Consider the following 14,744-nt stretch of genomic DNA (forward strand, 5'->3'; position numbering starts at 1 on the left):
ATTTGGCCTCACCCCCCACCCCACCAGCCACCTAGGCGTCCAGCCCGTAAAGCTGAGTCTCAGCCGCCTCCAACCCCACCCTCCCCAACCTCCCCGGACCCAGGTGGGGCTACAAGCTTATAAATTCAGGCGTTCGGGTGCCTGCTCCCCTTCTCGTGGCATCCAAGCTGCCCCAGCTGCTGCTGGAGGATCTGGAGGGGGTAAGGTCTTTGGGACAGGAGTCAGGGGGATGAGGGGAGACACAGTCTGCTCTGAGAGAGACACATGGACTACCCTGACGGACTTGAGTGTCAAGGACACCCGGGCAGGTCCATGTGTCCTTTACTGGGATCCCAAGTTGAACCTGAACCAAGAAAATGTCCTGGAGACGCAAGAAAGACCTGCGGAGGGAGGGGTGCAGGGGAGGGAGATGGGGTGAATCCGGAGGATGTCCCTGAAAGTCCTTGAACCAAAGCCAAGAACAGAGTCAGGAGTTATCACAGGTTCAGGTCAACTCAGCAACTCCCTGAGGCATGTCATGTGCCAGGCCCCAGGCTGGGCAGAGCAGGGGACACAAGGAGAACCCACCCTGAGCATTCCTGGGGATCTGGGCTGTGAGGCTCCGAAGCGACAAGGGTTAGACATCAAGGCCTTCCTGAAGAAGGGGCTGAGCCTCAGAGGGAAATATGAATTTGGGGGATGAATTCGGAAGGTTGCTGGGCAGAGCTGGTGGCCCCCTCAGGGAGTTCTAAGTCTGGTGGGGGAGGCAGACACCACTGACAGGGAGGGGGGTCAGAAAAGGCCTCAGGGAGGCAGTGGCCCTTGAGGGGAAGGGCACACCTAGAAGGAGGAACAGCCCAAGCAAAGGCACGGAGGCATGGAATTGCAGGAAGGAAAATGGAAGGATCCGCTTCTGTGTCTAGAGGGTTGGGTCATGAGAGACCCAACCAGAAAGGCTGCAATGTGAGGAGGCACCCATGTCCTCAAAAGTGAGGCTGGGGGCCTGGGACTTTATCCTGGGGACACTAAGATTCATGAGAGCTGTGAGCAGGAGTGGACATGGTCAACTCAAGGTGCAGAAAGACCCTGTGGGATCATGTAGGCTGGGAACTTCAGCGGAAGGACAAACTTGAGGCAGGGGGAGGGCGGATTGCGGAGAACCCAAGAAGCTGGATACAGGGTCTGGAGAGAGAATGTGCCTGAGCCAGAGCCTTGGAGATGGAGAGAGATCGAGGGGCGGGTAGAACAGTGCTGGGGTCTGACAGGCTTAGAAGGGCACCTGGGAGTTTTTCCTGGTGACTGATGCCTGGTGCCTGATGCCTGGAGGAACAGCAGATTCTTTGGACACCGGCCGGGAGAAAGAGCAGGCTGGGGATGGGGGTGGGGAACGAGGATGATGAGAAGAAGTTTCTTTTTTTTTATTTTATTTTATTTATTTTTATTTTATTTTTTTATCCTCACCCGAGGACATTTTCCCATTTTTTTGTTCAGGTAGAGTGGGAGGGAGAGAGAGGAAGAGAGAGAGAGGGAAACATCGACGTGAAAGGGACACATCGAGTGGCTGCCACCCGCACGACCGACCAGGGCCGGGGACAAACTGCAGCCGAGGTACATGCCCTTAGTGGGAACCGAACCCGGGTCTCTCTGGACCGCAGGTCGACGCTCTAACCGCTGAGCCAAACCGGCCAGGGCGAGAGAAGAAGTTTCTTAAGCAGCTGGTAGGATCAGTTTGTGTCTGGAGGGCTCCAGATGGGGGCAAGAGGGTGCAGCCTCACCCGGGTTACTTACTCTCTCCCCTCGCCAGACTTCGGCAGAGCCCTGGTCCTTCCTGCACAATGCGGTTCCTCATCTTCTCCTTCCTGCTGACCTCGGCAGGTGAGGAGGGCCCAGGTCAGGTGGGGGGCCGTGGGAGTGGGGTGCCCCCTAGCCCTCCCCCATCCCGAGCATATCCGGGCCCCCGCAATCCGCCAGCCCCTCCCTTACCCAGAGACCATCTGATGATTCCTCTCTCACCTCCGCCCCACCTCGGCCACCTGGCGATACCTCTGAGTCCTCACTCCACGGGCGACAGCTGTCAGTGTCCATGCCCCGTGGAGCCCCTCACAGCCCATGACAACAGACACAGCCCTGCGGTGTCACAGACCTGAGTTTGAGTTCTGAGGGGGCCCCTTTCCGGCTGTGTGACCTTGAGGAAATGGCTTCACCTCTCTAGGCCCTGCCACTTTCTAGTCACATAATGCCTCTGCGACAGGTAACCAAAGTGTCCCGTGGAGGTAACAACAGATGTGTGGGTGCTCGGAGGAGCCGGCCCAGGGGAGTGCCCTGCAGGGTGTGCCGGCTTTGCCTGGTGCCCAGGCCAGGCCAGGCACGGCGCTCAGCACTAGGGACGCTCCTCTGACCCAGGAAACAGCACTGTGCAGTGGGCTACTGGCCTCATTCGACAGAGCAGGGGGCTGCGACTCAGACGGGCGCAGCCACTAGGTCAAGGTGACCCAAGGTGGCAGGAGAAACTCCAGAACATATTCATCTACCACCCATGAAGAAATTAATTGTAACCTGATGCCTCTACCCTGGAGGAGTCGAGGGTGGACTTTCATTAACTCCCACACACACATGACCCCTCTCGCCCCTGGGGGCCCCTACAACCTCCCCTCACCCCTGCTGCCAGCGTCCCCTTGGGCTCTGTCCGTGCTCTCTCCTCCCCTCCTCCCGCCTGCCTGCTGCACCCGGCTGGGCCTCCGCCCTCCTCCGGCTTGGACTGACCAGGTGCGGCCTCGGTGCCCAGCTGTTCAGCCGGCACCCTCTGCCCTTCTCTGAAGGACAACCCCACCCTCCCCTTGTTAAGCCCCTTGTCCACCTCATCTGAGTTCTCCCTACCTTGCCAGGGCTCTTGGCCTGGTTCCCAACCCTAGTGGGCAGAGTGTGGGCACTTGGTCTTGGCTGTGAAACCCTGCCCCAGTGTGAGTGTAACTGTGTGCCTGGCTGTGACCTTGAGGGGACATATCCATGTGCCCAATGTAGGGGGTCGTGGTCCTGTTACCTTGAAACATCTTTGTTGATGCCCTTGTGCATGGTGCTATGGGGGGGGGGGGGGTCCAAGGCTCTGTGTGTCCACATCCTGATGAGTGACTTTGAACACCAAGCAACTGACATGGGTGCTGATCTAGAGATGGATAAATATGTCCTGTCCTGGTTGCCTGTGTCCCCGGCTATATGTCCTTGACCTTGAATACCCAGACCCATGTCCAGATGTTGCCCTGTTTAGATGACCTAGTGGGTCCACATCTGAGTGTTTGAATCTCCACACAGTGCCTTGGGGATGAGTCCCAGTTTTGACCTTGACTATCTTTATCTGGGTCCAGTCATACATTTGACTTATTTTGGCTAAATTCACGTCCACAATCTGAACATCCACACGTTATGTCTGCATAAATAAGTCTGCGAGTCCTTTGTTTAAAGTAACTAATATTTATGAAGCAGTCACAATATGTCAGGCATCTCTCACACACACACACCTGTTCAGTTCTGATAACAATTTCATTTTACAGATGAGGAAACAGAGGCACAGACGTCAAATGATTTGCTCAGAGTCTCACAGAGAATATGCTTGGATGCGGAGTGGGAGTGGGGGTGGGGGTGGGGGCTACTCTATCACTCGGAATTTAACCACGGTTCTATAGACCCATGTCTGTGGACAAGTTTTGCCGGGGGGGGAGGGGGGATGCTGAGTACATATCAGTGTGTCTCCACATGTACCTTTATGAAAGACCCCACCTTGTATGTCCAGATCCCATGTGCAAGAAGACCCAGTCTGGGTCTTCTGTTTGCAAACCTGTGTCTGTGAACGTGTGTGTGTTTGCACTCACACACGTGCCCACGTCTTAATTGTCCATATTCCTACCCACATATGAACCCCTTACACTGTGATTCGCGAAGCTGCAACTCACATGTGCGCAAGTGTGTTCCGGCTTCAAGTGCTGCCCGTGTCCGCTCCCACCTGTGGAAGAGCCACATGCCGGTTTGCTTGCCCGTGACCTTGCGTGGTCATGTCTGTGACCTTGTATGTATGACACACTGCATTTGGCTGAGATGTCCAGGCTCTGCAGCCAAGACTGTGTGTCATCCATTTGAGGTCTGTGACAGCTCGTGACTTTGAGTGGAGTGACCACCTGTCCAGACTGTACCCAGTGTCCTTGTCTCCACTCTCAATGACAGGGGACTTCTTGCCCTTTGGTCCCTTCCCTGTCCTCTGTCTCCCAGAGTCCTGTGGGAAATGCACGGGGGCCGGGGACAGGGGCACCGTTCTGGAGAAAATAAGAAAAAGTCGTGAAAGCGAGAGAGAAGGCAGTGCGTAAAAATCTGTAAGAAGTTGGGGAGGCGCAGGTGAAAACTACATAGTGAGGGCAGGGTGCAGGGGAGGTGTGGGGTGCTAGGAAAAGGACTCTGACACCCGCCCCCCCCCCCCCGTCTCCCCTCCCAGCGGCGCAGAACAATGGCAAGGTGCTGAAGGGTGAGGAGTGTGAGCCCCACTCCCAGCCTTGGCAAGTGGCCCTGTTCGACCGTGGACGCTTCAACTGCGGTGCTTCCCTCGTCTCCCCTTACTGGGTGCTGACCGCAGCCCACTGCCAGACCCGGTATGAAGGCAGGGCTCCGGGGGCTGCGGGGGCGCGGAGGGAAGGGTCTGGGGAGCTGAGAAGCTCGGACCCTGGGGAGGAAAGAGCTGGAGCCTGAGGACCGAGTTCCGCCTGTGGGGTGCCTAGGGACACTTGGGTCCCTGGAAGGCAGGAGCTCTGAGGCCAGGCTAACGGGGCATCTAGATCTGCGAAGCGTCAAGGGGCCCCAGGTTGCCCGCTGGTTGATTCTTCCGTCTGCTCCTCCCTCCACTCGCGGATGATCCCAGCCCGCTCAGCAACTTGAGGGTGCGGCTGGGGGAGCACAACCTCCGCAAAAGCGACGGCAGAGAGCAGCTGCGGACAGTCTCCCGCGTCGTCTCGCACCCGGGCTACGTGGCTCGCACCCATCTCCACGACCTGATGCTGCTGCGGCTAACGCGGCCCGCGCGCCTCTCCCGGCAAGTGCGCCCCGTGTCGCTGCCCATGCGCTGCCCCCAACCTGGCGAGTCCTGCGTGGTGTCCGGCTGGGGCCTGGTGTCTAATTATGAGTCTGGGAGCACAGGAAGCTCCCAGTCACAAGGTGCGTGAAAGGTTGGAGCTGGATGTCGGGCCTCCAGGGACCCTATCCTCCAGGGCTCTTGGGAGGAGGAAAAAAAGGCCTAACATGTTTTGTTTGGTTTTGTGGTGGTTGTGAATCCTCCCCTGAAGATATTTTTTTCAAGTAATTTTTAGAGAGAGTGGAGGGGAGGAAGAAGGAGGAGAGAGAGAGAGGGAGAGAGAGAGAGAAACATTGATGTGAGAGAGACACATGGATTGGTTGCCTTCCCCATGCCCCCAACCAGGGCTGGGGATCCCGGGATTTAACCTGCAACCCAGGTACATGCCCTTGACTGAAATAGAACTCCAGACCATCTGGTGCACAAGCAGATGCTCTAACCACTGAGCTATGCCGGCCAGAGCACGGGGCTTGAAAATGTATGTGTTCTCTCCACATTCACTGTCCTCCCCAGTGGATCTCCCGGACACATTGCATTGCGCCAACATCAGCATCATCTCAACCGCATCTTGTAACAAGGACTATCCAGGGCACCTGATGAGCACCATGGTGTGTGCAGGTGTGGAAGGCGGAGGCACGGACTCCTGTGAGGTCAGAGTCAAGAGGGGACCATGCCCAAACCAACAGGGGACAGGTTTGGGAGTTGGGCTAGGGTCAGGTGTGCTTGCTCGCTTTGACCCAGAGAAGATACTGGGGACAGGTCTGGGGATGGAGCAGGAAGATGGAGTTAGAATGGGGGTGAGGTTGGAGTTAAAGAGGGTGGTGGGTTGGGGTTGGGGTTGAGTTTGGGGTGGACGATGAGGTGGTCGGGTTGGGATGGCATGAGCTGGAGTTGAGAATGGGAATGGGTTTGTTTGACGTTAGATAGGAAATATGTTGAAGTTGAATTGGGGACGGGGTAAACTTTATTTAGGGCGCAAAAGACATGGCAATGGATGTGGGTCTGGTTTGATTTTTAATGGGAAAGAGGTAGAGTCGGGTTGGGGTTGGACGTGGGTTAGCTGAGTTGTGTTGAGTTGGGGTTGGGTTGGTTTGGGTTCAACTGGGTTGTGTTGAGTTGAGATGGGGTGGGGGTGGGTTTTGACCGAGACTGTGAGTGGTGATTAGATGGGGGTAGGGAACACTAGATCTGAAGCTTCTCGCTCAAGCTTCCCCTTCTCCCCGCAGGGTGACTCCGGGGGACCCCTGGTCTGTGGAGGCATCCTGCAAGGCATTGTGTCCTGGGGTGATGTCCCTTGCGACACTACCACCAAGCCCGGTGTCTATACCAAAGTGTGCAGCTACCTGGAGTGGATCAGAAACACCATGAAGAGGAACTGACTGTTGGCCTACCCCTGTGTCTCAGACTGAGCAGACTCTCCTGGGCCACTCCATCCTCACGCGGGACAGAATTGAGTCATCCCCCAAAGACCCCATTTGCCCAGGGCCCCGATGTTAGCCAAGGGCTTGTCCTGTCTGAGGTGCTCAAGGTTACCTGTTCGGCACCAAGATAACAGCACTGACGCACGTTCCTCTGAAAAAGTTTCTGTGACTTTCTTCTGGGGAAGAAGGGACCTGGGAACCAGAGACTGGGTGGGGGGCCCAGATCCAATGTGCACGGTTGTTGTGCACCTCCTGCCCTGGTCCCTGGGGGAAGAGAAAGAGCCTGAAGCAGGGCTCCATTCACTCAACACATGGGGTCAGGGGTGTGACCCTGAGCAAAAGACTCAACCTCGCTCAGCCTCGGTTTCCCCATCTGGGAACCAGGGATCCTCGTATTGCTCACCTCATAGGGTTAAATGAGGAAATCCACGTGAACTAATTCACACAGGGCCTGGCACTGGACCCCTATATCTCTGGACCCCAGTGAAAGGACCCAGCATGCACTAGATGATCAAGAATGGCTTCATTTTTTTTTTCTTCAAGGTTTAGTTTGGGGCCTCCTGGTAGCCATGGCAAATATTCTCCTTTCCACAGGCAGGTTGCCGACCTACAGCAGAGGCTAAGACCCCGAGAGCTGCTTTGATTTTGCTGAAGAGCCAAGAGAACATGTCAGACCTATGGGTTTACCATGGAGGCTGCAGGAATCTAGTTTTGTATTCTCTTCAGAGATCCCCAAAATGCGATTTTCAAGGTTGCTAAATGTTGAAGTACATAACTCTGGCCCCTGAGACCTATCGATTCTGTCGGGAGAGGGGACATTGGAATTTGTGACGAGGATGCCCTTACCCTTGGAAGGCAGGTAGTCCGGGATTCCTGAGACTTTGGAGGACATGACCTTGAGCCTCCAGATCTGGGGAACAAGGAGTCGGGGGAGGGGTAATGGGTTCCCAACATTGCTTGGGGGAACAATGAATTTTGAAATGCCAGGGAATACATTCAGGGAGACCACTGAAACTCTGTATTCCTGGATCAGGGGGTGCTAGAATTGAAATGGGTACCCCAAGATTTTATGAGAGGACACTAGATTTGGGGACCTGGATCCTGGGTCTGGGAATGCAGGATCTGGGCGGTCTGAAAGCCAAAGCGTGTATTTCGAGGGCATCTGGAAGCTGAGAAGTTGGCGTGTTGGCTCCAAGCAGTGCGGGGAGAAGGAAATCAGAGCCCCAACGTTGGTGTTTGAAGGTGCACTGGGTCTTGGGGTATGCGGCCTTACTTGGGGTTCAGAAATATCAGGCTTTGTATTGAGGGGTCAGTGATTTCTCCACTCCTGTTTCTGCTCCCACTCACTCCCCCACCTACCCTTGTTACCGGCAAGACGACGAGACCTCGGCTAAGGTGTCAGTCAAAAGACAAAGCGCAGCAAAGCCAGTAAGAATTTATTGGCCGCAGCAAAAGCACACTCGGACGGGACGTTCATTAAAGCTGGGGACATGAGCCCTGGCCGGTTTGGCTCAGCGGTTAGAGCATCGGCCTGTGGTCTGGAGGGACCCGGGTTCGGTTCCCGCCAAGGGCACGTACCTTGGTTGCAGTTTGTCCCCGGCCCTGGTTGGTTGTGCGGGTGGCAACCACTCGATGTGTCCCTTTCACGTCGATGTTTCTCTCTCTTCCTCTCTCTCCCTCCTGCTCTATCTGAACAAAAAATGGAAAAATGTCCTCGGGTGAGGATGATAAAAAATAATAATAATAATAAAGCTGTGGACATGAGACAGGGAGGGCTTAGCATAGAAGAAGCAACAGGAGAGCCTAGGTTGTACTGCCTAGCTCACTGGGAAGTCAGAGAAAAGGGGGCTTTGGAGACAGGTGCAGGGGGTCAGCCCGGGATGAGCTGCCGCTGCCTATCGCTCCCCTGGTTGCAAGTCTTGCAGGGCCCCTCAGAGTTTAGGAGAGGCAGGCCCGAGAGGGAAGAAGAGAAGGAAGGGGAAGGCGCAGGATGTGCTCCCCAGAGGGACAGCACAGGGCTGAGTCCCCCATCCTAAGGGCTTTTTTTTTCCCTCTCTGCAGGTGGGGAATCTTAGGCGAGGTCTTGGGGGAGAGTTTCGGCAGCATAGTCATCAGTTTCCCAGGTGTGTCCTTTCAGGGTCATAGTCTTCACGGACTGCTCAGCAGCGGGGCAGGGGGTCATTAGTCAATGCAGCTGGTCCCGACGTGAGCCAGAGCATCACTTCTCTGGTTTTGCTGCTTTTCTGGTCCTGGAGCTGACACATAACTGAGGCCTAGATGTTCTCTCCAGGGAGGAAAAGTTCAGGGGGTCGAACCTCATGACCAGCGATCTGCTAGGGGAGAAGAGATAAAAAGGCTACACCGGGGGTGACCTTCTGCACCTGGCCCGTTGTCCTTGCCCTGCTTATGTCTGTCTAACTGCCTATCACATCGTTACTGGCTCTGTCCCCAAGAACAAGCCCCAGGAGCTCCTGGCCCTGACTGGCTTGGGCCCCAGGACGGCTTGTCTGACCGCGCAAGCCCAGTCGAGGGCCTATGGGACAACAGGTGCTCATTCTCCCATCCCGCCGCAGCCCTGGGGTGGGAGGAGGTGTCCAGCCCCCAGGCGGCAGGAAAGGGGCCAGCAGGGCGGGGGCGGGGCCCTAGGGGCTTTTAAAGGCTCACCACCTGCCGGCCCCAGGACAGCTCTTCCACCATGTGGTTCCTGGTCCTGAGCTCTGCCCTGTTCCTGGCCCGTACTGGTAAGACAGCAGGGAAGATGTGGGAGGGGAGCCGGCCCTGACGCTCATGCTGCCTTCACCCCCACCCCCCATATAATATCATAATCAGTCCTTTCCCTCCCACCAGCACCCCAGCTTGTGCCCCTCCAACCCTCAGGGCACCAGGCTCTTCCCTCTCTCTCCCAGCCCCTCTTCCTCCTTACCTTCCCCACAGTCCTCACTCCCCCTCAAGGTCCTGCCACCTCCCAGGAACCCCCAGAACACTCTACTCTTCCCCACCCAGATCCCACCTGAGCCCCGTTACCAAGGGGGCATCCTGGGCCACCTCAGTCTCTCTTTGGGGGATTCCAACTCTTCCAAAGAGCCCCCCAATATCACCAGACCCTTGGACCCTGATCACCCCTAATTATCCCTCCAGATCTCTCTGGCCCAATAGTCGGGCACCTGAGTCCCCAGATCCTACCCCTCCCTGGAGATGTTTCCCATCCAGCTGTCTGCTCTCAACCGGATCCTCCAGTCTCTGGCATCTGGTCTCCCCAATCCTTCCAGGACACCCCCCAGATTCCATCAGGCACCTCTGCTTCTTCCAAAACAAACTTTCTGGTCCATGACCAGGTGGGCAGTCCATCCTGCTATGGGGGTTCTGTAAACATCTTTCTTCCCTGATGCTTTGCCCAGGGACCACCATCCAGCAGCCCCAGCCTTCTCCTCCGGGAGAAGCACCCAGAACCCCCACATCCAGAGCTGCTTCCTTGTAGAATGTCCATCCTTCCCCAGCTGCACCCCCCTCCACCTGCCTCCCCCCTGTGCCGCTGCACAGCCCTGGTTTTCAGGGACAACCCCTCCCCAGGATCCCCAATGCCTTCCCAGCTCACCCAAGTACCCCAACGTGGGGTTCAGAAACCCCACGTGGGTCCTCCCTGTCCTCCCACAGCTGCGTGGCCCCTGGTATGCCTCTTTCTTCATTCCTGTCCTGGCGTTGCTCCCAAGGCACCCCAGGTCCCCCAGTACCCGCTGACTGGGACCCCGTCTTTATAGAACCACCTGATCCCAGAATGACTATCACAGGCTCTCCCTCCTTTAGACCCCCTCCCAGGCCTGGCCCCCACCCTGTCCCAGGGCCCCCCCCTCCTAGAACGCCATCCCGTTTCCAGCATCACAAACCCTACAGGCTCCCTCTCCCAGCTGTACCCTTTTTGCTCCTCTTTGGCCCGGAACCCAGAATTCTCCCAACCTGGAACCCCCATCAGCCTCAATTCTCAGGTGCGCTTCTTAGCCTCTTAGACCTGACTCCCCAAATCCACACCCTTTCCAGAAGGCCTGAGAACCCAGCCCCAAACCATTTCATCAGACTGGACGCCCCTGGACCCTCCGCCTTTCTCCCCAGCCTCTGAGCTGCTCTCTTGAGACCTTTAACATTGGCTTCCCCTCTCAAAACCCACAGCCTCTTGTCCCCCCGCCGTCCAAGACCCCAAACCACCCACAAAGCCCACGCCCCACACCTGATGGTGTTGGCTCTGCTCTCACCGTAAGGGCTCCCCACCTGGGACCAGCCACCAACCCACCGGCTCCGAGCCTTCAGAATTCTGGGCACTTCCCAACACCCCTTGCCCATGTCCTCAGACCCTGGTCCTCGGTCCCCTTGTCCCTGTGTGTCCCTAGCCCAGCTCCCTCTCCTCATCCAGGCCTGCTGGCCCCTCTAACCACCCTGACTCAACCCCTCTCCACAGGCGCCGCGCCCCCCATCCAGTCCCGGGTTGTAGGGGGCTGGGAGTGTAAGGATCCCCAACCCTGGCAGGCGGCGCTGTATCACTACAGCCAGTTCCAGTGCGGGGGCGTCCTGGTGCACCCCCAGTGGGTGCTCACAGCTGCCCACTGCATAAACGAGTGAGTAGGGGTGGGGGACTGGGGCAGCGGGGTCTGGGGCAGGGGCGTCTGTGCTGCCACAGGACCGGCAGCTAGCACTGTCCCCTCAGACAACCTCAAGGGAGGTAGGGGACCTAAGGCAGAAAGGAAGGTCGTGGTCCAGGGTCACAGGAGAGAAGCAGGGCTGGGAGAGGGCGACCCCAGGGAACCCTCCCACGGCTGCCTGAGTCTGTCTCTGTCTCTCCTCCTATGACTGTCTCTCTGTCTTCCTCGGTCCTGTCTGTCTCGTGGTAACTGGCTCTGCTGTGTATCTCTGTGACTGTGATTTTTGTCTCTGGCTCCCTCTCTTTTCTGTCTCCATGTCTCTGTGTCTCTCCCTGACTCTGTCTATCTCCGGGTTACTCTGCTGCCATCTCTGTCCCTGTGTGGCTCACCCTCCAGCTCTCTGCTCTGTCTGTGCGCGTGTGTGTGTGTGTGTGTGTGTCTGCCTTACTCCCTCTCCCCATCACTACTGTGTACCCCGACCCAGAATGGGACTGAAGGGGAGCCCCAGAGGAAAGAAAGGGTTGTCCCCAACATGTGTGGGGGCTTCTCACATACTCAGCCCCACCCTCCAGGACAATCCATCCTCCCCCGGGGCACACAGGGAAGGGCTGGTTGCAGCTGGAGCTGGGTGAGCGCCCTGGAGGAGGGAGGACTTGACAAGAGGAAGGAAAGGGTGCTGGAAGGGAAGGGGGCCGCTGACCTTGGGCTGGGGGCCAGGCCCCCCGCCTGCTGGGGAACCGGCCCCACAGCCCCAGCTGCTGCTGAGCTGGCCACAGGCCCCTCCCCCAGCCCCGCCCCCTCCTGTCCTCACTCCCTTGGGTCCCTCAGGCTCTGTCACCCTCTGGCCTCCTCTGCTCCCATTTCTCATTTATCTCTTCACTTCCTCCAGCCCTTCCTCCCTTGGTCTGTCTCCCCTTCTCCTCCCTCCCTCTGTTCTTCCGCTCCTGCTTCTTCGGTTCGTCTGTTTCTCTCCGACTCTGTCTCTTCCTCATCGTGCCTCCTTGCTGCTCCCTCCTTCTCTGTCTCCCTCTCTGCGCCGTTGCCTGTACCTTCTTAAGTTCTCTTCTTCACTCCCTTTCTCTTTGCCCCTGGATAAGGCTTCCACACTGTCGCATCCTGTGGTTTTCTCGCCGTCTCTTTCCCCACGATTCTGAATCTTTCACGTTCTCTCTGTTTCTCCTCTTGTTTCTCTTTTCTCTCTTTTGGGACTCACCCCCATGCTGCCTTGCCCCATCTCCCTTTCCCCCTCCTCTCTGCTCATCCCCTTCATCCCCCTCTCTCCCCAGCAATTACCAGCTCTGGCTGGGTCGCCACAACCTGTTTGACCATGAAGACACAGCACAGTACGTCCAGGTCAGTGAGAGCTTCCCACACCCTCAGTTCAACCTGAGCTTCCTGAAGAACCACACCACCTACCCAGGAGAAGACTACAGCTACGACATCATGCTGCTCCGCCTGACAAAGCCCGCCCAGATAACAGACGCCGTGAAGGTCCTGGACCTGCCCACCGAGGCGCCCCAACTGGGGAGCACCTGCTATGCCTCTGGCTGGGGCAGCATTGAACCATATCCATGTATGCCAGCCCGGAGCCCAGACACCTGGGGGCGGAGGAGGGCTGGGGGCCTGGACTCCTGGTCTGAGGGAGGAGGGCTGGGGGCCTGGACCCCTGGTCTGAGGGAGGAGGGCTGGGGACCTGGACTCCTGGGTCTGAGGGAGGAGGGCTGGGGGCCTGGACCCCTGGGTCTGAGGGAGGAGGGGCTGGGGGCCTGGACTCCTGGGTCTGAGGGAGGAGGGGCTGGGGGCCTGGACCCCTGGGTCTGAGGGAGGAGGGGCTGGGGGCCTGGACTCCTGGGTCTGAGGGAGGAGGGGCTGGGGGCCTGGACTCCTGGGTCTGAGGGAGGAGGGGCTGGGGGCCTGGACCCCTGGGTCTGAGGGAGGAGGGGCTGGGGACCTGGACTCCTGGGTCTGAGGGAGGAGGGGCTGGGGGCCTGGACCCCTGGGTCTGAGGGAGGAGGGGCTGGGGGCCTGGACTCCTGGGTCTGAGGGAGGAGGGGCTGGGGGCCTGGACTCCTGGGTCTGAGGGAGGAGGGGCTGGGGGCCTGGACTCCTGGGTCTGGGGGAGGAGGGGCTGGGGGCCTGGACTCCTGGGTCTGGGGGAGGAGGGGCTGGGGGCCTGGACTCCTGGGTCCGATGGAGGAGGGGCTGGGGGCCTGGACTCCTGGTCTGAGGGAGGAGGGCTGGGGGCCTGGACCCCTGGTCTGAGGGAGGAGGGCTGGGGACCTGGACTCCTGGGTCTGAGGGAGGAGGGGTTGGGGGCCTGGACCCCTGGGTCTGAGGGAGGAGGGGCTGGGGGCCTGGACTCCTGGGTCTGAGGGAGGAGGTGCTGGGGGCCTGGACTCCTGGTCTGGGGGAGGAGGGCCGAGGAGCCAGGTGGTATAGGCTGCAGTCAGGTTTCTTCCTGGCCTGTAGTCAAGTTCCCAGATAACCTCCAGTGTGTGGACCTCGAACTCCTGCCCAACGAAAAGTGTGCCAAAGCCCATCCCGAGAAGGTGACAGATGTCATGCTGTGTGCTGGACACCTGAAGGGTGGCAAGGACACCTGCTCGGTGAGCCAACCTGTTCCCCTGGGCCTCAGAGTGCTGGGGGAGGGGACTCAGATTCTGGCCTGGGGTTGAGAGCTCTCCAAGCAGCTGTCTCCAAGGCTGCCCAGATATAGCACAGTCCCCCCCCCACACTGCTCCAGCTCCCTCCCTCCCACACCCTTTCCTTCCCACACACCCGTCCGGGTGTCCCATGCATCTCCTTCCTCCTAACACATATTCACAGTCCAGCCAGAGAAAGCTGCTTGAGAGGTGATATCTGAGATGAGCCCTGTGGTGGGAGGGTCCTGTAGATGGATCCCACTTCTCCTCCCTGCAGGGACCGTACTCCTGGGTCCTACCCCCCATACAGAACCTGGACTCTGACGTCCCACCCTCATTGTCTAGAACTCAACCCGCTGTCCCCTCTATTGGAATCCTGCCCACCTTCTTCTGGGAGTGGACTCCGGAGACAATTGTTTTTCCCTAGAGCTGGGCACAGGTCTGCCGGCAGAACCTGAAGCCTCAGCGGACCTCACCGTGTTCCTCTCTCCCTGCTGCAGGGTGACTCAGGCGGCCCGCTGATCTGCGATGGCATGCTTCAAGGAATCACGTCATGGGGCCACACACCCTGTGCCCGGCCCGATAAGCCTGGTGTCTTCACCAAACTAATAGCCCTCCTTGATTGGATCAAGGACACCATGGCAGCCCACTCCTGAATGTCTCTGCCCTGTCCCTGCCCCCATTAAAACTAAATGTGCATCAAATTTGCATCATGTTTGGGTGTCATCTGACCTCCCAGACCCTGAGCACCTGGGCCAGGACCCACCAGGGCCAGGCTGGAGCCTGCACAGCCCCCCCAGTCTCACGGAGGGGGGCATGCAGTAATGGACAGGGGAAGGACGGGCAGAGACAGGTGTAGACAAACAGGCAGAGAACGGAGGCAGGGACTCCGGATTGGTTTGCACAAGTTGGGCCTGACCCTGCCCCAAGGGAGAGGATGCAATGGAAGTTCGGACTCAGA

General features: G+C 58.2%; 2 protein-coding genes across 2 annotated transcripts; both read left to right on the top strand.

Moving 5' to 3' along the window:
* The first annotated feature begins 1,814 nt into the window (after positions 1–1,814).
* On the top strand, positions 1,815–6,468 carry KLK15 (kallikrein related peptidase 15). The gene is made up of 5 exons (XM_036274106.1): positions 1,815–1,854; positions 4,460–4,613; positions 4,889–5,172; positions 5,603–5,739; positions 6,316–6,468. Exons 1-5 carry the CDS (start codon positions 1,815–1,817, stop codon positions 6,466–6,468), a joined length of 768 nt encoding a protein of 255 aa, XP_036129999.1.
* A 2,737-nt stretch (positions 6,469–9,205) lies between these two features.
* On the top strand, positions 9,206–14,439 carry KLK1 (kallikrein 1). The gene is made up of 5 exons (XM_036274097.1): positions 9,206–9,251; positions 10,961–11,117; positions 12,428–12,714; positions 13,611–13,747; positions 14,284–14,439. The coding sequence occupies exons 1-5, from the start codon at positions 9,206–9,208 to the stop codon at positions 14,437–14,439; spliced, it is 783 nt and encodes a 260-aa protein (XP_036129990.1).
* The last annotated feature ends 305 nt before the right edge of the window (positions 14,440–14,744 follow it).

Source organism: Molossus molossus, unplaced genomic scaffold (assembly GCF_014108415.1).
Source record: "Molossus molossus isolate mMolMol1 unplaced genomic scaffold, mMolMol1.p scaffold_m16_p_21, whole genome shotgun sequence".
Classification (NCBI taxonomy): domain Eukaryota; kingdom Metazoa; phylum Chordata; class Mammalia; order Chiroptera; family Molossidae; genus Molossus; species Molossus molossus.